This window comes from Podarcis melisellensis (genome assembly GCF_964234715.1).
Source record: "Podarcis melisellensis genome assembly, chromosome: 10".
Taxonomy (NCBI): Eukaryota; Metazoa; Chordata; class Lepidosauria; order Squamata; family Lacertidae; genus Podarcis; species Podarcis melisellensis.
This window is the reverse complement of record NC_138542.1, coordinates 4,132,429-4,157,594: the sequence shown is the minus strand read 5'-3', so window position 1 is coordinate 4,157,594 and position 25,166 is coordinate 4,132,429. Positions and strand designations below refer to the sequence as shown.

General features: G+C 41.8%; 1 protein-coding gene across 5 annotated transcripts in view; it reads right to left on the bottom strand.

The window, feature by feature from the left end:
• The window catches only part of CACNA2D1 (calcium voltage-gated channel auxiliary subunit alpha2delta 1), a 369,792-nt gene that overhangs the window by 91,480 nt on the left and 253,146 nt on the right, over positions 1–25,166 (bottom strand). For all 5 annotated transcript variants that reach the window (XM_081927647.1, XM_081927649.1, XM_081927651.1 and 2 more), the window contains exons 8-10: positions 16,224–16,293; positions 14,457–14,507; positions 11,445–11,544 (exon numbers count right to left, since the gene is read on the bottom strand). In XM_081927647.1, coding sequence (XP_081783773.1) covers positions 11,445–11,544; positions 14,457–14,507; positions 16,224–16,293 — 221 coding nt within the window. The remainder of the gene's footprint in view (positions 1–11,444; positions 11,545–14,456; positions 14,508–16,223; positions 16,294–25,166) is intronic.

Below are 25,166 nucleotides of genomic sequence, written 5' to 3'. Positions count from 1 at the left end.
TCCCGTGACGGCAATGTAGTGGGGATGCACAAAACGAAACCCTTTCGGTCTCTTGATCTCCCAATAGTGATTTTTTAATTTTTTTGTTAAGTATGTTGTTCCAAAAGCAGCCTCTAATGATAGGCTTAACAATACTTAACAATACCAGTTTTATCCGATTAATACAATTATTAATGCTAATTATTCCAATGTCAAATTATAGAATTTAATCAAACTGTCCTCCCCATGTGCTAGATGTTAGCATTCCGGATCCCACCTTCGTCGCCAGTTGTTGTGACGTGGGGTTTGTGATTTCAGCTCTCTTGACATAATATGCTGGAGACAGTTCTCTAGTAACGCTTCTTTATTCAAGCAAACAAGACAGGGGCCTGAGGAGGGGAGAGCTACATTTATAGGGACAGGGAACAAGCTAGAAAGGATACATTTTGGAGGGAACAATATCAGGCAATCACAGTCCTGCCTTTTGGAGGAAACCAATAAGACAGAGGATCCAAATACAGCAGCTTAAATGAACCAATAGTAGCTGTACCCTCTGGAACCAAAAGGCAGTGGGAGGGGTGTTGTGTATTGAGTCAAAGGATTTTATATCTGTATTATTATTGTCTGTATTTGCATTAGGGTAAAGTATCTGCCTTTTGGTTCCAGAGTCTTATTGGTTTCCTCCAAAAGGCAGGACTGTGATTGCCTGATATTGTTCCCTCCAAAATGTATCCTTTCTAGCTAGTTCCCTGTCCCTATAAATGTAGCTCTCCCCTCCTCAAGTCTCAGTCTTGTTTTTAATAAAGAAGTGTTACTAGAGAACTGTCTCCAGCATATTATGCCAAGAGAGCTGAAATCACAAACCCCACGTCACAACACTAGTTTTGATGACTTCAGTCTTCTACATTTTTCCATTCCATTTGGATATAATAATCCCTTATACAATAGCTACACTCTTTTGATTTCATTTGTGTTGGTATATTAGGTGATTTATAATATTTCTTTCCTGCATGTGACAGGTTTTCCCCATGGTGTTTTCTTGTACATATATTATGGTATATCGGTGGTTCCCAATGTGGGGCACATGCCCCACGGGGGGGGGGATTTGATTTTTAAAGGGGGGCAATTCAAGAATGAGTTAGACCAAGTTAATGGCCTTTTAGGGTTCCTCCACGTGAATAGTTCACTTTTTGAAAAATAAGAATTATATGTCATGGGGCAGGGGGTTCATTCCTACAACTGTTGATGGCTCCCATCATGCCTTGGGAGAAGCAGTTTCTTCCCTCCTCACTTGTACAGTGTAATTGTTTTTTAAAACTTGCATTCCAGGGAGGGATGCGATATCATAAATGCAGAGAAAAACTTGGATATAAGCAAACCATGGACTCCCCTTCTTCCTCCCAATCCAAACCTTTTAAATCCTTGTAGCTGGGTTCGTTTTTGCAGTTTCTTATCTCATCATTTCTAGCACGCGCCTGTACTTTACTCAGTTTTTTAAAAGCAACAACAACCCAATTAGCAGGGTAACCTGTGTTTCCAGGAACAGGATCGGGGGGTTGCGGCAGCCGGAGTGCTCCATGCGCCCAGTGCCTTTGCCTGCCCTTGCATGCCATGGGGAAGTGAGTGTCAGACCACCAGGCAAACTCCGGGTGAGAGCCAGGTTCCTTTTCCAATCAAAGAGAATGCAGAAAATGCTATTCCCGCACCATTTTCTGTTTATCTCTGTCTGTCTCCAAGGTGTTGGGAGAGGCGTCCATCCCCTGGCACACAGGAAACAGGAAGCCACAGCTAAGAACATAAAAATAAAAGGTTCAAATGCAACTAGAAAAGACAGTTACATTTTTATGCAGCTGGAAAAGGCTGTCATTTTTTAAAAGTCAAACAAAATACCGCACTAATAGATGTGCAGTCCACATTTTGCTGCATTTTATGTTTTTTAAATTAATTTTAGTATATTTTAAAATGTATTTTCTTGAAATTTGCAGAGTTTTAGGCATTTTGTGCATTTTTTGAGGGGCTGTTATGCTTTGGTTTAAACATCACTGTGGGGTGTGAGGATCAGTTTGATTCACTTTGAAATAAGTAGTAAAAAAAATAAATCCTTGAGCATCTCTATATGCAAAATATTTGCTTGTAATGTTCCTACAGCATCAGGAGAACTGGACACCAGTACAGCATAACAATCCCATTCTAAAGTCTTCATGATGCAGAAAATCTAGGGTTTCAGAGGCCATCTAGAATAGCTGAATAAGGGAAGCAAATTGTGCTTTGGTGTGTAAATGCCTTCCAGCAGATGTCATCGAAACAGGAGGAAATCCTGTCTCTTTAAAGTAATTCAAAAGGAGCATATTGCTACATCTCTGGGAAGAAAGAAATTTGAAATTATATTGCCAGCGTGTTGCCAGCCTAATCAGATTTTGCTGCAGCCGAGTTTTCAATCTACCAAGGGTTGTTGCTGTCTTGCTCTTACCGCCGCGGCTAAAGCAGCTCGGTGACCCAGATGTATCCATACATAATAAATGAGCAGTGGTGAAATAGATCTTAATTCCAAGCGGCTTTCCCTTGTAACTAAATCCAGCTTTGGCATTTTCCTTTGTCTGTGCTGTGTGTTCAGTAATAGGATTTAAGGGTTAATTCTTAAAAGGAGCTAAGGCAGAATGCTACCAGTATTTCTAAAAGCCTGTATGGACTGAAGCAGCCAGATAGTGCTACTATTTGTCAAAGTCCCTTTGGAGAACAGAAGGGGAAAGTGCGCCCACTGCAATTCAGACTCTAACAGGCAATCCAAATCATTGAACCATCATGAAAAAGAACTCTGCTGGATCCAGCCAAGTGAAAAATGGTGGAGGATATTTTGAAGAACGTTCTGCAAAGTGACCTCAGAAAAAACCTTCTGAGACATTTTAGCTCAACTCTAGATCAACCCAGAGGATTGAAGGAGGAGCCTTCCCCAGGTAGGTGGGTCGGTGAAGCTAGGAGACAAGGGCTACAACCACAATGCTCTTGTTCCTTACCTCTGATGGAAGAAGGACAGATCTCCTAGGACACACTCCCTGCAGAAAGCAATCTCAACCCATGACATCTATTCCCACCTTGGTGGCTGAAAATTGTGACCAGAATCCCTAGGACTTGCCGATTGAAAGGTCAGCGGTTCGAATCCCTGCGGCGGGGTGCGCTCCCGCTGCTCGGTCCTAGCGCCTGCCAACCTAGCAGTTCGAAAGCACCTCCGGGTGCAAGTAGATAAATAGGGACCGCTTACCAGCGGGAAGGTAAACGGCGTTTCCGTGTGCGGCTCTGGCTCGCCAGAGCAGCGATGTCACGCTGGCCACGTGACCCGGAAGTGTCTCCGGACAGCGCTGGCCCCTGGCCTCTTAAGTGAGATGGGCGCACAACCCCAGAGTCTGTCAAGACTGGCCCGTATGGGCAGGGGTACCTTTACCTTTACCTTAAAAAGAAACTGCATAGAACCCATAGAATCCCTAATGGAATATTAGTCTCACACACACACACACACACACACACACACACACACACAGGCCTTTACTTTTCTTTTGGAACTCCAAGCCAACTTGTCAGATTGGAATAGTATGCACAATCAGCCAAACACCACCTTCCCAAAGCATTTTTATATACAGAGTAAAGCAGGCACAGCTGATAGTGACTTTGGGCAATTCTTTGTGGTGGAGAAATAGGAAGACTGAGTAGGTTGCACTTCCTACATCAGGGGTAGGCAACCTAAGGCCTGGGGGCCAGATGCGGCCCAAGAGCCTTCTCAATCGGGCCCGTGGACGGTCCGGGAATCAGCATGTTTTTACATGAGTAGATGTGTACTTTTATTTAAAATGCATCTCTGGGTTATTTTGGGGGCATAGGAATTCGTTCATTCCCCCCCCCCCCCAAAAAAAAATATAGTCCAGCCCACCAAATGGTTTGAGGGATGGTGAACCGGCCCATGGCTGAAAAAGGTTGCTGACCCCTGTCCTGCATGCCCGGTGCAATGTCTGAAGAGGTGCCTGCAGGAGGAGATATCCAAACTGATTCTTCAGAAAACTGATTCTCCAGAAACTGCACATCTTCCTCATGCAAGCTCAATTTTTAATGTTACACAAAAGTGCCACAAAATCAGAACTTGCGGCTCCTTTGCCCGCTCCCTTGCCAAGTTAACACCTGACGCCACTCACAGCAATGCATTTTCAGTTTCCCTAAATCAAACAAGTTTCCTCTCCAGAGCAATGTATCTTTATTTCAGGATCCCAAACTGCGAAGGCGACTTTGCATCTTAAACAGACCATGAGCTTAAGACCTTTAATTTGTCCACAGTGCTCTTTCTATGATGCTGACTCCCCCATCTCCACCAACATCTCCCATGTGCCTTGCAGGCTTAAACGTGAAGTTCATTTCTCTGGAAACCACAGCCTACCCACAATCATAAACAAATTATACTCTCTCTGTCAACATGAGAAACCAAGTCTCTAAATCATAGCATGCTGGGATTGAATTGCAACCCCTATCATCTACCACTTACAGCTATCAAAGCATATAACTGGATTAGTGGGGAAACAGCTGTATTGCGCACACATTTAAGCTCTTTTAAACAGCAGGTTCCCTTTCGGTAACAAAGCACACCACTTCAGATAGCAGAAATGCAAATTCCATGGGAAATTAGAACATATTAATCCCTGACAGTCTTTACATGGCTTAAATACCTCCTGCAGCCCTTTCCTCCCAGGAAATAAATTGCAAGGACTCCATAAAAAAATGACTAAAGTGATTAAAGCACCTACGACTCCCACCGCAACCCCAAACCCATTCCCTGGGAATTTTGACTAAACCTGGCATGGCTGATTAAATCGCCATCACTTATGAAATGAAGGATATGTGGAAATCCCAGTCAGTCAGGTACTAGCACGATCATCAAGGTTATATTTGTTAAAAGGATGGAATATAAGTAGACTTCATATCTCATTTCTGGTGCATTTTATTATTTAGATTAACAATTCGCACTATGACCAGGATTGCATACATTCTGTGACTCAATGCAAGTACAAATGTCAAATTCCCTATTTGGAAGGCTGCTACTTGTGACATCCTTTTCGTTAGAAGCTGGGTGGGTGGGTGGGTGAGTGCAAGCACAAATTGGGTTTCCACATATTAAGTGTTGGGGCTGGTGTTCTGGAGACTAGTTCAGCAGGACAACAGGGATAGACAAAATGCATTCTGTGACAAAACAATAAGTCACTGAGGGGCCAGGGCTATAGGCACCAACTCCTAGGGACCGAGGCACTTTGGCCCCCAATGCTTTTTTAGGGGGCAGCCCCCCAAAGTTCATTGGGCAGAGGAGGGAACAGCAAAGCTTTGGCGGCCAGCGGCTTCTCCTCCTCCGCATGGGGGAGGCACAGGGGAAGCAGCCCCTCGCTGGTGATGCAGCAGCAGAAGGAAGAGGAAACCAATACTGAAGCTGCAGAAGAAGAAGAAGAGGAGGAGGAGGAGGAGGAGTTTGGATTTGATATCTTGCCTTATCACTAGCAGTTCGAAAGCACCCCTAAGTGCAAGTAGATAAATAGGGACCGCTTTATAGCGGGAAGGTAAACAGTGTTTCCGTGTGCGGCGCTGGTGCTGGCTCACCAGATGCAGCTTCGTCACGCTGGCCACGTGACCCGGAAGTGTCTGCGGACGGCAACGGCTCCCGGCCTCTTGAGCGAGATGAGCGCGCAACCCTAGAGTCGGACACGACTGGCCCGTACGGGCAGGGGTATCTTTACCTTTACCTTTACTTATCACTACCCGAAGGATTCTCAAAGTGGCTAACATTCTCCTTTCCGTTCCTCCCCACAACAAACACTCTGTGAGAGGCTGAGAGACTTCAGAGAAGTGTGACTGGCCCAAGGTCACCCAGCAGCTGCATGTGGAGGAGCGGGGAATCGAACCCGGTTCACCAGATTATGAGTCTACTGCTCTTAACCACTACACCACACTGGCTCTCAGTGTAGCTCAGTGGTTGGTAGCTCCTGCTGCTGCTACCACTGGCCGGGGGCAGCTTCCCCTGTCTTTCCCTTGCACAGGAGGGGGAGGACAGGGGCTGCCAGCCACTGGAGCCACGCCGCTGCCACATTGGGCTTGGACCCCATTGCTTAACAATGTCACGTGTATGACATGAGGACATAACGTCAGGCCCTCACAATCTTTTTTAAGAAGTTGGCATCTCTAGTCAGGACTACATCTGCAACCTCATAGGTGGGAGCCCTACTGGCCCCTAACGACGCCTGGCCCCTGCCAAGTTGGAAGCTGCAATGATACCACCCCATGGCCATCTGTAGGAGAGGTGCTGCCACACAGCCAAAAGTGGTCTGCCTGCTTCTGGCAAAGCTGCAACAGCAGTACAGAGTGAGGGGCATCTGGGTCCCGATACTGGAGTGCCCTGTTTTAGGCCTATAGAGCACAAAGCATGCAAGCATGTTGGTTGTGAACAGCATAGGCACCTCAGAAACAACACAATACCTGGCAGTTGAGATCAGTCTTCCTGGGCACTGTACCAGGAAAAAAAGGTCAGTTTAAAGACAAGGTGTGCCATTCACAAGCAGCACAAGGAACGGACATTTTGTATTCTGGTTTCTGATTCTATTCCTTACAGTTGCAAAAGTAGATCTGAAAGTGTGTGGGCAAATGCCTGGTGAAATTCTGAAGCTGGGGTGGAGCAAGTCAAGAAACCTGAATGGGATCAGTAGGGAAGATCATTTTCTGCTTGCCATTTGCTCCGCCTACCATGTTTAAAAGCCATGCTCTTCTGAAATGCCAGGTGTCAATTTTCTACCACACCCACCAGGCATAAAAGGTTCTGTTCCTATCTCAAGCTTTATCCCGTTTTCTGATCAGTTTCCTCCTTTAGCTCTCCGGCTTGTCAGAAAACCTTCCTAGTCAGCAACGGAGATATATTGACAGTGGGCAGAGCTTCTCAGTGGTGGACCTCGGGGTCTCAAATTTCAGTGGTGCCCTGTATGATGCCAAAATTTGGCATGCCCACTGCTTCTTGCACTCTATGCTAAATCACAGTTGTGGTGCCCCTGTGGCATCTCCCAAGGCCCAGTGTGATCGAACTGGTGGAGGCTAAATCTGCCTCTGGTCTTCTTAGCACAGGCATAGGCAAACTCGGCCCTCCAAATGTTATGGGACTACAACTCCCAACATCCATAGCTAACAGGACCAGAGGTCAGTGATGATGGGAGTTGTAGTCCCAAAACATCTGGAGGGCCGAGTTTGCCTATGCCTGTCTTAGCAGTTGTGCTCCGTTTCTAGAGCATCCATCTGAAGAGGGCTTCCTAAACTCAGCCTTTTATAGTTTGGCAGCTGGATATTCAACAGAAAGAACTGCTTCTGCTGTGCCAATTTTGAGTTCAGCTGATGGTCTTGTTTGCGCTGTTGCATACATTTCTGTGCCCAAAGCAATGAAAGTTACTTTCATTAATGCTGTTTTATTAATATTACATTTGGTTATAGCAATTAATCAGTTGGGAGGGGAGAGTGGGGAAGCGGTCTGGAAGGCTTTTGCCATGTAAATTATATATATGAAGTAAATATAATAACTGAAGGCTGAAGACGTTTGCCTGCTCTTGCACTGGATTATGTTGAATTTTCCCCAGTCAAAGCAGCAAAATAAAAATAAAAACTACCCTGCAACCAAAATGACTCAGCCAAAGCTATTCTATTTTAGTTGCAATGGCCTGAAGTGGGCCTCCTGGCACCGTCAAGTTCTGCATTTCCATGTCTTGCTGTGGAAAGAGCGCAGAGAGGGGAGATTTCCACTGAAATCTAGTCACCCATGACTACTCCAATCAAATATCATATAATATTTATGTAGCTATGCAAGTTTAAAGCTACGTATTATGTAAATTAAATTGTCAGCATACAATGTTTCCCAAGCTGTTTATGAGGCGATAGCATCCTATTTAGAGGCACGTGTGTAAAACCACCACAAAAGCTGCCATGGTTGGGCACCTCTCTGTCAGTTTTTATTCTCTCTTGGTTTAATTCTTTGAGACAAAAGTATCGCTGAATCCCATAGCTATGTATTCATTGGAAGAAGCATCTGCCTCAAAGTCAACGACAAAAACACATGTTCATGTACAGCATGTCACATTTTCACTCCATGGAGTCATGTAAAATGTATTCCAAGAGTCTTAAAACTCCACTAGGACAAGGGAGCCAATTTCTTTTCCTCAATGTTCATGAAGAAAAGATCCCGAGAAAGGACCCAGGTAGGTTGCCTTGAAGTATTCAACGGCAATGTTCATGAAGAAAACCATTCAAAGCAGAAACAGAGCTATAAATGTTTGCAAACAGCAAAAACTGAAGCCATTAATTCTGGTTTCTATCATAATTTATTCTTTCTTAAATTCAGTTGTTCACATTTCCACAGCATTCTTTAAAAAAAAAAAGCCTCATGAAAATTAATCAGCACTTGGGTGCAAACGTTTCCTAATAGACATATTTTTATGTGCAGTTTTGAATATACACATTTTTACGAACAGTTTGTCTTAATATACAATGGTACCTCTGGTTGCGAACGGGATCCATTCTGGAGGCCCATTCGCAACATGAAAAGAGCGCAACCTGCAGCGACACATCTGCGCACGCATAGGTTGTGATTCACTGCTTCTGCGCATACGTGTGATGTCATTTTGCACTTCTGTGCATGCACGAGCGGCAAAACCCGGAAGTAACCCTTTCTGGTACTTCCAGGTCGCCGTGGGACGTAACCTGAAAGAACATAACATGAAGCAAACGTAACATGAGGTATGACTGTAATGCCTTTTGCATGTTAGTTTTATCAATGTATGCATTTTTATGTACACTTTCCTCTAATATATGCTTTTGGGCATTATTTATTTCTTTATTAAATTTATATCCCATCCTTCCTCCCAAAGCAGCCCAGGGTAGCAAATAAACAAACGAAGAAATATCTAAAAATAATTCTAACACTGTTCTTTAAGGCATAAACCTGTCTTTTTAATGTTACTCTTAAAGCACCATTCTCATTACTAGTTCTATAGTTATATTAATCATCATTAGCATCAAAAGCTCGGGAGATTCACCAAACTGGACAGCCCTTGCCAGTCATTCTTCTGTGTGAAAAGCACTCAAGAGACACCTCAAAGTACCCTGGAAATGAATCTTGCTGCCATAATTTGCTTAAAAAACAATGTACTTCACACAGTGTGAAGGGTAGATGGGTCTTACCTCTGGCTGCCTCTGGCAATAAATTTTATACAATCCACACAATCCAGAAAAGAACATCTGGATTTGATCTCCATTAATCAGGTATGTGCCACACTTGATGGATGTATTTTGCCTTCCCTCAACCTTTCTACAGATGTCTCATCTATATTTCTGAAATATATTTTTAGCCCACCATTTATCAAACGATCCCAGGAAGGATTACAACATAGTTAAAAACAATTAACAATCCAAAGCAATTAAGAGCAAATAAAACACAACGTTAAACTTCAGACTTTAAAACACTCATGGAGCCTCCCTTGGCTTCTAATTGCAGCAGTAGTTAACATCCCATAAATGCACGGGGAAACAAACAAGTCTTTGCCAAAAGCATTGGCACCAGACATATTTCCAGATGAATTGCATTCCATGATCAGCATACTCACTCTCCCCCCCCCCCCGGGATTTCCCTTGTAGGTGGGATAATGCAAAGGAACCCAGGCAGGCTGATTTGTTCCTTCAGATACTGTGGACTTGAGTCATTTAGCCTTTATAGCTTAACACTAGTACCTTAATAGGCAGTCAATGGAGATATTGCTGCATCAGTGTTATATGGTCCCTACAAGCTACCCCAGTCAACATTCTGGCAGTTGTGTTCTAGATTAATTTTAGCTTCCAGGCCATTTCCAAGGACATCCCAACATGAAGTGCATTGCAATAATCTAAACAGGCAATTATCAGAAAATGGGACAATTTGTAGCAAGTTTATTCCTAACTAGGAGGTGATTAAAAGCACTCGATGCCACTGAAGCCATTTATCTAGTGACAGAGCTCTACCAATGTCAGATAACTGGCAACAACAACAACAGCTGTTGACACGTTGCTCCATACCTCCCCCGAAGTTTCATAAAGTTAATGAGGAACAAAAATGGAAGTCTGCAGGACTGCATAACACAAATGCCATGGGATCAAGCAGAAGTCTGCAAATGCTACTTTTTGGAATTAATCCCACAGATAGCAGCAGTATCACTATTCCTTCAGTTCTTAATACAACAGAGGTGATCCAGCAGGATATCATGTCATGGTCAATGATGTCAGAGATTGCCTGGACAACGAGCAGGTATGGGAGGCACCAGCTGGGAAACCTCTAAGGGAAACCACAAAGGAGGAAGGCTCAGAGCCTGGGGGATTGGTGGTGGGACACCAAAGAGCGGTCAGAAGCAGAAGAGTGGGAGGAGTTGTTGGTTGCAGAAGGGGCAACAGGATTTAGTGAACAGGTAGAACCTGTGACACAGAGCAGTTCCAATACAAAGGCTGAAACAGAAGAGGAGGGTCAGGAGGCCGCAGAAGAAAACAGGGAGCTTGCCTCTCCTCCTGTGATAAGCTCTCCTCCCCACTTGTGTCCAAGGACACACAGAGTGATGTGTAGAGCAGAACAGAGATTAGAGATGCCCAGACACAGTTTGAGACTGCTTGGGAAACATCTGGCAGAGGAGGAGCCTGAGAGGGGGTTGAGGGTGGGGACCGTCAGTCCTTGCAACTGCTCCAAAGGGGCAAGACTTAATGGGCAGCGTTCCTTTAATAAAGAGTTCAAACTCTGCTTCTTGCTTACTGACCTGAATCTGACTCCAGCCCTGACAGTGATGTCAAAAGCCATCAAGAGATTTAGGAGAATCATCAGGCTCCTCTGGCCCTCTCCCAACAGAAGTCATCTATCTGGATATACAAGGCTATCTCAGTGCTAAAACAAAAACCAGACTGAAAAACGTCTAAGTAATCCACATGCCATTGGACTTGCTGAGCTATCACCCTCTCAAGCACCTTGCTCAGAAAGGAGATACTCATGAGTGGGTGGTACTTGCCACAAACCTCCAGCTCTAAGAAAGGCTTCTTAATGAGTGAATATACCACCGCCTCTTCAAAGAAGCAGGCACCACCCCCTGCCACAAGTAATAAATTATCACATATCTGACCCACCCCTACCACAAGATATTCATAGCAACAAAGACGAAAGGTTGGCTGCACCCTTCCGAGAGCCTTGTCCACATCCTCAGGCCTCCATAATTGAAAGTGATACCACAAAAAGGAACTCAACAGGGCTCTAGACCCCTCCAGCAGATCTGTAACAACAGCATTGTATAGTATTGATATAACAAGAACTCTTAATTTTAATATTCAGATTAAGCTCTGAACAGCTTTGAAAGTAGCTCTCCAGGGCACTGTTTGTGATTTAAGAGAAGGAGAGAGATACTCACTGAAACAACATTCACAAAATCATCATCGGACAAGGTTTCCAACATCTCAATGACGGATGTTCGGATCAACCTCAGTGTTAATCCACTGACACTGCCACTCCTACAGAATAGTAGAAAGAAAGAAAGAAAGAAAGAAAGAAAGAAAGAAAGAAAGAAAGAAAGAAAGAAAGAAAGAAAGAAAGAAAGAAAGAAGAAAGGTCAATATACAGATAGAAACTTAGGTTTCATAAGACAACTCACATATTGTTTTGCTACCCTAAGGATTTGTGCATATTGCTTTTTTATACCTTACACCTTAAGGCAGCAGCACCATTAATTACTGCACTAGCTAGTAGCACTAGCTAGCAGACTCTCATTAAACTTTAGTAAATTACTTTTACCACTACTTAGAAGTGGCTTGCAGCAACATATCAATGATTCCCATTCAGAGAAGGCAAAGAGCCATCCATGTTTCAGACCTCATATGTGGAGATTTATTAGAAGTATCTTCGCAATCAAGTCGTGGAATTTGCTGCCACACATTGCCAGTGATAGCCTCAAGATGGAATTGGACAGTTTCAAAAGCAGAGTGGACAAATTAATGCAGAAGTCTATTGATGAATGTTAGTCACATTGGGGAACTTTTTCAGCCTGAGGACGGAACTCCTTTGTAGCCAGTTCCCCAGGGGCTGCATCACGGCGCAGAAAAGTAGTGGCTAAGGTGGCCGTGGATGAAACTGATAGTGCATGGAGCCAGCACACTCTCTCACAACACATGCAACACACATTGCACAGTCACACTTATTCATTCTCATTCTCTCTCACACACACTCACAAGAGACAACTAGTCTCTCATTATACCCTCTCTCGCCTGCCACAATAAGAACTTAATAGGAGGTTTTTCTGAAGCCTGACTGTCATGGGGGATAACATTTGATGTGTGAGGGGATCCACAGTGCATGAGTTTTCATTGCCCTCCGCCCTCCATGGGTAGATCACGGCCAGTGTTTTTCTACTGTGAGTAGATCACAGTCTCTTGGGAGTTGGATGGGCCTGAACTAGAGTGTAATAAAACCTGAAGGTTCAGAGTCAGTGCATCTGTGAGTAACAGTGGATGTGTAAAACAAACAATGGAGGAGACCTATTGTGAGCTACAAGTTGTCAAACTAGACTGCTTTTCCATCTGATCATTCAGGGCTCTTGTTTTTACACACTGAGTTAACTGCTGTTAGGAACAGTTAGATTGACCTATGTACTAGATATGTGTGGCAAAGCTGCACAGAAGGAAAATCTTGCTATAGTAAGTTATTATGGGATATAGAAAAATCATTTTAAAAAATACTCTCATACACTGTTTTTTGTTTGCCTGCTTGCTTTGCAATTCAATCTAAAATATGCCCAAGAGTAGTCTTTTAAACCGCTCTTAATGAAATGCAAAACGGCGCTCCTGGTAATCTTAAATATTTCCACTCAGAGTCTAAAGTGCAATGGCAGTGGTAGAGCAGATGCTGCATCATTCACTTCCATTTCAAAGACACTTCCATCACTGAAATGAATGGCAACCCCCCCCCCCCACTATGTGGACATATTTATCTACCTTTTAAAAGCACTAATTGCAATATGTACCACAAAGGGCACCTGAAAATAGCTTTTTATGACCACCACAAAGCTGTGTAGATATAAACCCTTCGTTCTACACAAACCCCTGTGCACCAGCCTTAACAAAGAAAGTCCTGCAGAGAGCAGAGTGCTACTTCCATCAAAGGCAGCCCCCAGACTTTAAAATGCAGAGATCTAACCTCTGAGTCAAACAAAAAACCTTTGAAGCTCAATGAGAGGGGCTCTGTGAGAGATGGCAATTCTAAATTTACCCTGGCATCATACAGTATTGTTTTCATTAGGACTGCAGGATTAAAACATCTGGTAGAAACAAAACTAAATTGAAAGTAAGGGAAGGATTTGCTGATCAATTAATTAGACAGGAGAATACAGAAAGGGGAGGCATGAGGAAGTCGGGAAAGCAAGTTATAAGAAATTAAGATTTGAAACTATACGTGTTGTATGCTTTTATGTTTTATGTTTTGTCTGTTATTTTAAAAATTTGTGAAAACCTTAATAAAAAATTATTTTTTAAAAAAATAAAACACATGAAAAGGCAAATAAACATTTCTGCTTCCTCAATAAAAAACAACTTCTTTAATAATACTGATAACAACATTTTACCTGAAATGTTCACTTATTTGGCTTTTACTTGCTTCCCTTCTCATTCAAAATGTCTTTAAAACACATAGACAGAAAAATGCTATCTGCCTATGAGTGGAGGATAAATAATGCAGGAGCAATACTTAAGGGGCTTGGAAGGCAGACGACAACTCAGCAACGCTGAACTGGATCAAGAGATTTGGAATATAATTCCAAGCCACAAAGAAGTCTCTTCCCTAAGGATTCCCAACTGTGCTCATTAATTCACCAACAAATCCTCTGCTTTGGTCCAAATCATTTCTCACATTTTTCATCACATATGAAAACATATGCCTGGAACATAGGACCAAAATACATGTTATACAGCTGGGTGTACCTTGTTTATTTTTATTTTTTTAAGCAACTTCCACGGCTGCAAATTTCTCTCTGTGTGTAAAGCTTTACAATCCTATTTTTGTCCACTAAAATTGTCCCCTTGCCCCCCTGGAAAATAGATATGGGTACTCCTAGACTTTTGCAGGTAAAAAGCAGTTGGTGGAACATTTCTGAGTGGAAAAGCACTGTTCCTAGCTTCTCACTGACAGCTTTAAATGCTGTTTCCAGCTTTTTAAAATGTGCAGGAAAAATACATGCAGCTGCATTTAAGATGTGGGTCACCCGCAATTTAACTGGTTTCTGCTGACACAGATAGCCATACCAACCTTTTTTGTTGACAAAAATAAAAGTAAAATAGATTTTCATTTAAAAACATTTTCGGGCCTCTTTTCTGTTGTTAAAAAGCCAAAACTTTTCCTATCTTCCTGTGTCTGCACCTAAATTTTAGGTACTTACGCATCGACTAGAATGAGCATGTCTTTGGGAGATGCAGCTCCTTGGATATACCTGAAACAAAAAGACATATATTTATACATAAGAAAGACTGGAAGTTTTTTTTAAAAAATACCATGCTGATGTTTGATCTGTGTAAGTTCTGGTGCTGAAAACCAGATATTGCTGAATCAAAGAACCTTTGTAGTATATCCCAGCAGGAAACACATGCAAACATTTCTTTTTCCTTTAGCATTCTTCCTTCGTGGTAAACCACAGGTCAGAAAGAAAGAAGATCTGAAGGTGGTTAGGTACACAAGTTTTTTCAATTTTTTGCAACAAAAAAAGACAGAAAGCATTTGATAAAGAGATGCTTATGTAAAGTTTACTAGGTGAGTTAGTCCAACAGCTCAACTTAAATAAGATAAACTGCTTTCACTGACCCACACATATACAAATGTTAAGGTGCAAGCTGATGTAGAAGATTTTTTATGAGGCTTTGATGTTTTGGTTTGTTTACTAATTAGCAGCTCAACAGGGTTGCTTTAAATATTGTGAAAGAGGCACTCAGGAAATTGTTTCTTAACTCTTTCCTCCTGATTCTCCTAACTAATGCAGTTCCCACCATTTTTGGGGGGGGGGGTACAAATTTGCCACAACCTTCCTCCCCTGGTATTTCTTCCTTCCAGGTGTGCTGGCAAATTGCTTTCCCCCTCAAGTCCTTACAGAGCAGCCAACAGAATGTTTGGGAAGGGGAAGGTTCAAAACTCCTTTTCCCAGAGCACCAATTTTTTCCAGTCTTCAAAGTAACTTCATGTGTCTGCTGATTAATAAAATGGAAGGCACAGAAAATCTATGAGGATCTCCTAATCCGCATTTAGTTTGAGTCAAATTCTCCTCTCTTTTACAATCTAGAAGTAGCTAGGTGACTGACAGAGTTAGTCTAGACAGAAGGGAAAGATCTTTGTTTAACTGTAAACTACTTCTGGAGTGATTTGGTGATATCTGGACTAAATATTAGTGTAAGCTGCTATGCCCATTTTCATGGGGGTCCTTTTCCCACCTGCACTAGGGGTCAAGATAGGATGGAAGAATACCATGTGCCCAGCAGCCACCAACACCAGATGACTTCCAGCTATGGTGATATATAGGACACCCCCTCCCCTGGCCACCAATTTGAAAGTTGCTGGGGGACAGCTGTGCTTGGCAAGAGCGAGATGGTGGGAAATTCTTTTCCTCTCCGGACTATCCATAGTCTACGTAGGGGCGGGCCTTTCTTGGACCCAGTCAATGTCTTCACAGCCCCACTCCCACCCACCCTCTTTGCATGCTGTTACTACAGCAATCTTAGAGCTATGTTTCAGATTTCTATTAGCCTCCAGTTGAGAGGGCTAGGAATAAATTTTACCCTGAACCAGAACAGTGTGCAGCCATACTGGAATATGATGGAAGGGAATGGTCATTGCATGCTGGTGAGAGGAAGGAAGACTGGGAAACGGAGCTGTATTGTTCAATTGGCTTTAGGAGCACATTTGGAGATTCAAATCACAGACCATATATTGGCATGCATACCTTACTAAGCGATATACACACAAACACACATACATACACAAATACATATTTCCAACCTACCAGTGCAATGAACATCATCAGGATCATAACTTTGTTTTTAATGCTTGTTTTTTAAATATGCTTTTAGCTGTTTCTATTTTAGTTGGAAGCGACATTGAGCTCCATCAGGGGAAAAGGCAGGATATAAATAAATATTACCACCACTACAGTGATGCTTACCATGGTCTTCTACGGACATCGTACAGATCTATCTTGTTTGGAGCTTGACTTTTGTCTACCCATGGAGATGCTGAAAATAATAATAACAATTCTTTAGGTTAGACAGGACCTTTTCAGGAAGCACAAGCCAGCACTACCCAAAAATGAAAGTGTTTTCTGTTTGGGGCCTTTATTTAAAGGGTTCTAAGGAACCCAGGGTGGGAGTTAGACTTTGGCTTGAGGGCCAGCTGATCAGGCACCCTGCCCTCATGTGAGTTTGTCAGCTACCCCTTCAGAAAGCAGTAACCTGCAGAAGGACCCACCACCCATCCAGTTGAGTCATTGTCTGGAACTGTGGCCATGCCACTGCAGGTCATGGTGGAACTCAGGAACTGCATGGTGGAACTGCTGCTCTTTAGTTTCCTTTCCTATAAACAGGTAATTATTAGTGTCTCTCTTCTTCCTCACATTTCTCGTTTTCTGAATCTTATGCTCCTCTAAGCCTCCCATTACCAAATCCATCATGTGCGTTTGAACTTTCTCCCCTGTTACATCAATGAACCCACTGCAGCGCTGTTGGCTCCCTAGCATAAAATAGCAAACTCTCTGCCTTTCATGTACTGCAATATATGTACCAGAAACTGTCTGCATATAAGCCTACAGTTCAGGCAGCATGGGTTTGGGGATCAAGTATCTATATCGCTAGTTCATATTTCTGTGTTGGCATTTTCAGCCACAAACCCATTTTACTTATTGTCCACTATTTTGTGTAAAAAGACATTTTATCAGCAGGTATATTGACATTTGATGGTTCATGCTAATTCTGCAAGCAAGCAAGACTGTATCAGCATTTATAAATAGCGAATAACATAGTTAGAAAATATAAATATATATTTATGTGTGTGTGTGTGTGTGTGTGTGTGTTATAAAATAGCTAATAACATAGATGGCAAGGTTATGCTTAAAATTCTACAAGGCAGGCTTAAGCAGTATGTGGACCAAGAACTCCAAGAAGATCAAACCTATCCATTCTGAAGGAAATCAGTCATAGAATCATAGAATCATAGAGCTGGAAGAGACCACAAGGGCCATCGAGTCCAACCCCCTGCCAAGCAGGAAACACCATCAGAGCACTCCTGACATATGGTTGTCAAGCCTCTGCTTAAAGACCTCCAAAGAAGGAGACTCCTGAGTGCTCACTGGAAGGACAGATCCTGAAGCTGAGGCTCCAATATTTTGGCCACCTCATGAGAAGAGAAGATTCCCTGGAATGTTGGAAGTGTAAGATCAAGGAGGGCGATTTTTATCATATGTGGTAGTTGTGTGAGCCTATCGAGAAGAGAAGATTCCCTGGAAAAGACCCTGATGTTGGGAAGGAGGAGGTGTTCACAAGGAGAAGGGGACGACAGAGGACGAGATGGTTGGACAGTGTTCTCAAAGCTACCAACATGAGTTTGACCAAACTGTGGGAGGCAGTGGAAGACAGGAGTGCCTTGTGTGCTCTGGTCCAGGGGGTCACAAAGAGTCAGACATGACTAAACAACAACAACAAATAACATAGTGCAATAACCAATGTGGCATGCAACTGTCTCCCAGTTAGAGATCCCCAAAGCTGTGCTTCTGTGAACATGTGTGCAAGATACAGGCTTACATGTGTTTCTTCTGGAACACTGCTTCATTATAATGAGATGTGACACCTGGCCCAGTGAGCAGGTGGCACTGTGGTCTAAACCACTGAGCCTCTTGGGCTTGCTGATAGAAAGGTTGGCAGTTCTATAACCTTTACTGCTGTTTGAATAGAAGAGATTTAAGGCAGACATAATAAAACATAAAATTAATGTGGAACTGGTGTGTTTTACTTTGGTTGTATCATGATCTAGTTTCTAGCTTTGTTCACAACTGGTTTGATTGCATGTTTTATAGAGCACAGTGGCCTGTAAATTACTAATTTTCTTTGGGTTGGTGTTCTCTGTATAGCCATAAATATATGGTATTTATTATGCCTTCCTGTAAATTTCAGTATCATTAAAGAAAATTCATCTAACGATAAAGAAATAAATCTATTAAACTATAACTTCATAGCTTATTTTATGCCTTTATTGTGTTTTATTTATAAGATAATTATACTAAAACTCTTTCACCATTTCCCACTTGCTAATTATTTTCCCAAATGAAAAACTGTAGTGTAGGACACAATGCATCTACAGAAGTAAGTATATGATTAATTGATTTTTCAACTGTGGTACAACGGCCAATCATTTTGCTGGCCCAGTTGGAAGAGGAGACATGATGCCAGGAGAAGATAAAAGTTGACTTCTGGAAGAGCACACCTAAAGTCAGGTGGGAATCGGCGCTCCTGGTATCTCAAGGCAGACCCAGTGTCGGAGAAAGAAATGGGGGACGAGGCATAAGTCACCCCAACCTATTGTGACTGTATTATATAAAATAAACTACTCGCTGGAACAGCTTCATAAAAAGACAGATGACACGATCTTTAAAATTGATAACTTGGAACAGAAAGTGACTAATTTGAGTCATAAAGTGAGTACTAACACAGAAACAATTCAGGACTCGGCACAGGAATATACCTTGGCAGGGCAAATGGTGGAGGAAAAGGAGAAAGCTGTTGTTGTGAAACCTAAAGTAGTACAAGCGGGATCCTTAGTTTTACAGAAGCAAATTGAGGATTATAAATTGAGGTCTTCCATGATTGAATCTAGCAAAAGTCAGATTTTGAGGATTGGATCCCGGCTTGGACTGAAGAAGGAAAGTTGGAAAGATCCCTCTAACCAGGGATTGACTGACTTTTGGGACATGGGCTTGGGTTTGGAGGAGCCTGAAGTTTTGGGGGCCTTTAGATTTGGAGGAATTCTGAAATACGTCCTGAAACACTTTATGGACTTTAGTTTTAACCATGGAAATTTGTTGGGTTTTTTTAAAATGATATTTATTAGAATTTCAAATAGTACATAAAGACAAAAAAGAAAAAGAAAAAAACAAACAAAAAAAGAAAAAAAGAAAAATTCAACATTTGCAATCCATATTTTCAATACCTTTTTTCCACAACTTTCCCTCGCCTCCCCTGCTTGTATTCCATGTCCAAAAAATTGTTCAACAAGTTCTTATCCCTAAATTTTTAACCTTAGTTTGTTGTTATATTAAATTCAGTTTATATATCAACTTTTAGCTTATATGCATCAATCATTATACTTAAAGACTCTAAGATCGACCCAGTTTCCCTTCCACAAATTCCCCATTTTAATACTAGTAACAACACAAAAAGAAAAAGAGATAGAAAAAAATCAGAATATTTTTGTACACCCTTTGGATTTCCAAACCCCACCCTCCCTTCCCCGGTTTCGATCCCCGAACCATTGTCCATTAGTCCATCTATTATCAGCCTGGCAACCTCACGTCTGAGGCCCTTAAATCTCTCTCAGTCCCTCTCTGCCGGTTTCTTTGAAAGTCCTTTATGTTAAACACCAGGTCTCGGAGGGGCACTATCCCTATAATGTCCATGTTCCTTCCAGCCAGACCTCCATATTTAAAGGTGGAGCTCAAGTCTTGTTTCTCAATCCTTTTAAGTCCAAATAGCCGAAAGGCTCCAACTTCCACCTTAATCAGATTTATAGACCATAGATCTTCAGATCCCCACAAAAGGAGATCTTTCCATTCCTCATTTTCCAATTCAAACCCAGTTTTTATCATCCAGTTCTTATTTTCTTTTATGTCCATCTTGACAGGCCTCCGGCTCTCCTTTGCCTTCTGCAGCATTGCAGCCCCTCCTTCCTGCTCCTCCTGTTCAACATATATCTCTTTCTCCACTTCCTCAATTTTCTCAAGTATCTTTTCTTATTCAGCTGCCTGGGTTTTGTACATCGAGTCCTTTTCCAACTCAGTAGATTCCTTTACTGTTGGCTTCAAAGTTATGGCACTTGTAGACAAAACATGACCTTGCTCTTGCAACTTACGCAACTTTCTCACGAGAAAAATAACCACATCCAGGTCAGCTAGTATTTTTCGACCTATTTCCATTTTTGTAATCTCCCTGAACCCCCACTAGAGGGATTCTGGTTATTCAGTATTCCTTTCACTTCCAACCCAAAAGCCAAGTTAATTTGTTTCAGTTCTTTATTTTCAGTGATTTGTAACTATGTTGTATCTAATGTAACCAGCAAGAACATCAGAAACAAAGTTCTCTATTTTTTCCGACTTTGACAGCTAATTTGACAGCTGTCAAAATCTTCTATATCTCCTCAGCAGGCTCCTCTCGCGGATCACTCCCGGTCCCGGGATGGGTGGCACTTTAACTCAAAAAATTAGCTCTCATCCTCCAGCACAATTACTTATGCTATCAATCCGTGGAATTAATAACTTTTATCCAATAAAGAAAAGGCTCTTCTCTCGACCTTAGTTGTCAAATCCTTGCTTTAAATTGTATACAATGGGGGGGGGAGACGGACTTCCTTTTTGCACCTCCCCCACTCGTACCGAATCCAAGAAAGTTTTTAGTCCAATTTCCAAGTTACTCACTTGGGTTGTTGTTTTTAGATTTAGTCCAAATTTTCAAAAGAAGAAGTCAGCGCTCTCCGTCGAATGGCATGTGGCTTCGCTCGGCAGGGGAAGCAGAAGACTCACAGCACCGTGCCGCTCCCCGTCCCCCGCTCCGCAGCCTTTAAAAAGGCTCCTTCGTGGGTCGGGGGCGCAAACGGTGCCCGCCGAGTCACCAGGTCCACGGGCTTCCGCGCCCGTGGTTTTTGAGGGTCCCCGCATCGCCGGCGCGGCAGGACCCGACCCCTGTCGAGCAGATTCCCTCCGGAGCTCGGAGGGAATCCGCCATTCGGCTATGGCGCCAACCCGGAAGTCCTTAACCATGGAAATTTGGCTGAACTGTCCAGAAGGAATAAAAGTACTGTTAGGTTGGAGTTTTCCTGAGATTTGCTCCTGAGCATTAAAGAATATGAAGAAGATCTGCAGAAGGGACTTGGAAAAGAGTTAAGAGTCTCGGACATAAGATCTCCAGGTTGATGGACTATATGGAACTGACGGAAAGGACTGGCAGAATCCGAAACCAGGGAGAGGAGATGGTGGAAGAAGACTGGAAAATTTAAAGTTTATATTTAGAAATATTGTAAAAGTAATGACTGCTAGAAAAATGGTGGAATGATATTTTATGGATTTAGCAGAAATGCTATAAGAAGTTAAGTATATATAAGTAATTTAGTCTTAATGGGAAATAAGGTTAAAAAATATGTTATTTATAATATGATAGAAAATAGAGAAAGATGCAAAGGATTTGCTGAAACAATTAGTAGAAGTGGGATACAAAAAGGGAGGTGTGAGGAGGTTGAGGAAACAAGGGAATGAAGGATAGAGTATGGAAAAGGAGGGATGTTTTTAAATTGTTTTTGTTTTGCTTTATTTATGTGTTTAGTTTAATGGGTTTAGGTTGGGTTTTGTATTGTTTATATATTGTACTGTATTGTTTTTGCTTTTCTTCTCTTTTGTTTTTTTCTTTTTTGTTTTTTCTTTTTCTTTCTTCTCCTTTTTTGTAACTTTTAAAAGCAATAAAAATTATTATTTTTAAAAAAAGTCACCCCAACCTCGGAGGGGGGGATCCTGAGGGCAAAACCCATGGTGGCGCGAAAAGGGGTCTCCCACAGTGAGAAAACAAAGCATATAATTAAGATCCAGGGAGAACCTCCACGCAAACGGGCTAACCCACTCCCCGACGCAAACGCCCCCAAAACCTGACGAGGCAGCGCTGAACTCTCCTATAAGAGAGAGACTGTTAAAAATAAGACTTCTTTTCCCGAAACAGCTGTAGAAAAGCTCAGAATTTTTAGAAACTCCCCACTAGCGAAGGTGGGCAGCAGGGAAGAAGACGAGATGCAAAGTTTTTTAAATACAGAGTTTGGTCTGAAGTTAAGAGAGGACCGCAACACAGCACAGACAATCCCTGTTAAAATACATCGCAAGGAGTTCGTTAGGAATAAAAACAACATGCCAAAGGCTCAAAGAAATTGCGACAAGATAGAGACAGAGATAAAAAGAAGGAAAAGTAAAGACTAGACAAAGGAAAACAGGCGGCACCCTAAGGGGGAAGCAGGGAATCTATAAGACCGCCACAATTAAACACAAAACACGGAATTGTGAAGCAAATAAACATACCTGTATTTGGGGAAATTCCAGAGGAGTTGGCGTGAAGGAGCCGCCATTTGCGGAAGTGAAAGAGTGTGATCAGGAAAAGACACCAAAGAGAGGACTAGAATTGTAAATGAAGAGAGATTTTGAGGAAGGAAAGAATCAAGAGGGAATATAGAGACCTCTTGTGGCCAGTATCAGAAAAGGAAAATAAATAATTTGAAGAATAGCACCACCTAGAGGACAACAAAATAACTACAGGAGTAAATTAAATATTTTTAAAAATATAAAGAGAATAAATAACACAGAAATAGGAAAACACCAAATAACCCAGAAGGGAATGGACTCATGATTCCTTACTTTAGGGGAATTCCCTAAAAGTTACAAAACCTCAAGAAACAACAGAAAAGGAAGAGCAGATGGGACAAGAACCCAATGGGATCAAAGAAAGCCCAACCAACAAGCGGTTTTGCTACATTCTTGAACCACCAAAGAAGAGTTTCAGTTATAGAAAGTGAGAGCAATATGGACCTGAAAGAACTTATAGCGGCGATGGAAAGAATGGGAAAAAATATAGGTTAAAAAATAACAACACTGGATGGAAATATCAGAATACTAGACGGAAAGATGGAAAATATGGGGACTAAGATTGAAAAAACGCCAGTCTAATAATGGAACTCTCTAATCAGGTAAATCAATTGACAACCAAACATAAAGATTTAGACACAACAGTCCAGGAGGTAAAAGTGAAGATGCAAAAACAAGATGAAACTATTTTAAAAAATCAAGTAGACCAAAAAGAAATGAAAAGATACCAAGAAAAAAATAAAGGAGAAATTGAAGAATTGAGGAAAATACAGGAGGACACCTGGGGTGCCATGGCTGTCCTGGAGATGAAATAGAGAGAAATGGTTCTCCGCCTGCGGGGAATTAAAGAGAACCAAGATGAATAAATTGCAACAAAAATAACAAAAGCCTTGGCAGACTGGTTAGAAGTATGAGAACAGGACCTGATACTAGACATTGAGAAAATATTTAGAATAAGTGAACAAATCGAAGACCAGAAAAGGTCCAGGAGACTGCCTGATTTTCCTGAATTCAAGGTTGCTTAGAGAAAAACTTTTGTTGAAGCGTAGAATGGACCCACTCTACATAGAAGGAAACCGCACTGAAATAATGAAAGAAGTTCCAACACTACTCAAAAAAAGAGATAACAACATATTTATGACCTCAGTGTTTAAAAAAATATATGTTTAAATGGGAATTTCCTAAAGTACTATCTTTTACATACAAGGAAAGGAGAAGATCCTTCAGAACGGTAGAAGAAACAAAACTCTTCTGGAGAAAATACTGGGAGGAATTAGGAGGAGAGAAAGTTCCAGAATGAAAGAAAGAAAGACAAGATTAAGACTTCTACTAAAAACGACATTTAATATAGTTCTTGAATTATCTTCACATGAAATTATCTATTTTATGTATAAAGTGAGATTGTTTTAATTTAATAAAGTGGCATGGTGCTAAAATGTATTTCACGAAACGTGAATGGGGTGAATAGTAAACTTAAGAGGAACAGAGTAGAATGTACATTAAAGAAAAATAAAATAAAATGGGGCATTCATATATCCAAAAACCATATAAGGGTATTAAAAAGCACAAGGTTGGGAATATGACTTCTTGTCTTCTCATAACGAATGCTTGTACAGTGTTCAGCCTGGTTGGTGTTGCATTTCACGAGCCCTGTTCAGCTATATGAAAGGGACCATGTTCACTGGCCTTCTGCATTCCATTGCATCTTCAGCAGGCAAGCGCCAACGCAGTCCAAAATTTGGTCAGGAAGATCTAAAGCAGGAAGCCTTCTCTCCACACGCAAGTTTGTGCAGGGTTTAAAATCATGCAAGGAGCCTAAATGTCTCAAGCAGACTTCCTGCTTCAGGATAAAAGAGAAAGATGAAGAGAGTGTCCCTGCCTTGACAGTGAAGAAACCTCAGAGTAAGCTAATGGAAGGTGACTTTTTGCTGTCCTCTACTGATACTTGCTGTCTTGTCAAGGATCATGCCAGACAATTGCTAACCACCGTAGACTATGTCTACTTACATTCAATATTTATATGCTGCTTTTCCTAAGTGCTCAGATAATTTCACATTTATTACTTTATGAATCCTTCTGATGATCTGCTAGGGTATTAGTATTCCTGTGCAGAAAGGATTCAGAAATATGTGAAACAATGCACATATGCTCACACTCTATTGGAATGTAACGGGAGGCATCTTAAAAGTGGCCTGGCACAACTTTGCCTAAGGCTGCAGTCCTAACCTGGGAGTGAGCCCCATGGAATTCGAAAGGACTTCCTTCTGAGGAGATATGATTAAGACTGTTTTTCACTACTCAGTTAAATTTTAAATGGGTGATTTGCAGCTCATGCCCCTAACTATAATGCTATACCTGCAATGTTGTGTATTTCAGTAAATTATCTATATTCTTTCAGAGCCTTCTGAATGTCCTCCCCATAAAAGGTGTGTTTGAGCTTCAGCTGTAAAATTGAAAGCCTCAGTTACTCAGAAATATATAAGCAGCCAGCAAAGGTCTCCCATTTAACTTTCGTTTTGTAAGAGCTCAGATTCATTTTGCACAGAGTTTTATATCAGCCAGCCTCCTATTACTTGCTACACGGTAATGACTCTCTTTGGTAAGTCCAATATCGAGGCAAAACTATTACCTGCCAGTAACAGTTAACACAAGAGCAGCTGTGCACAGCAAGGCTTTCGTTTAGAGAGATAGCATTTTATTATGAATTGATTTTCAAAGCTGATCCATTATTTA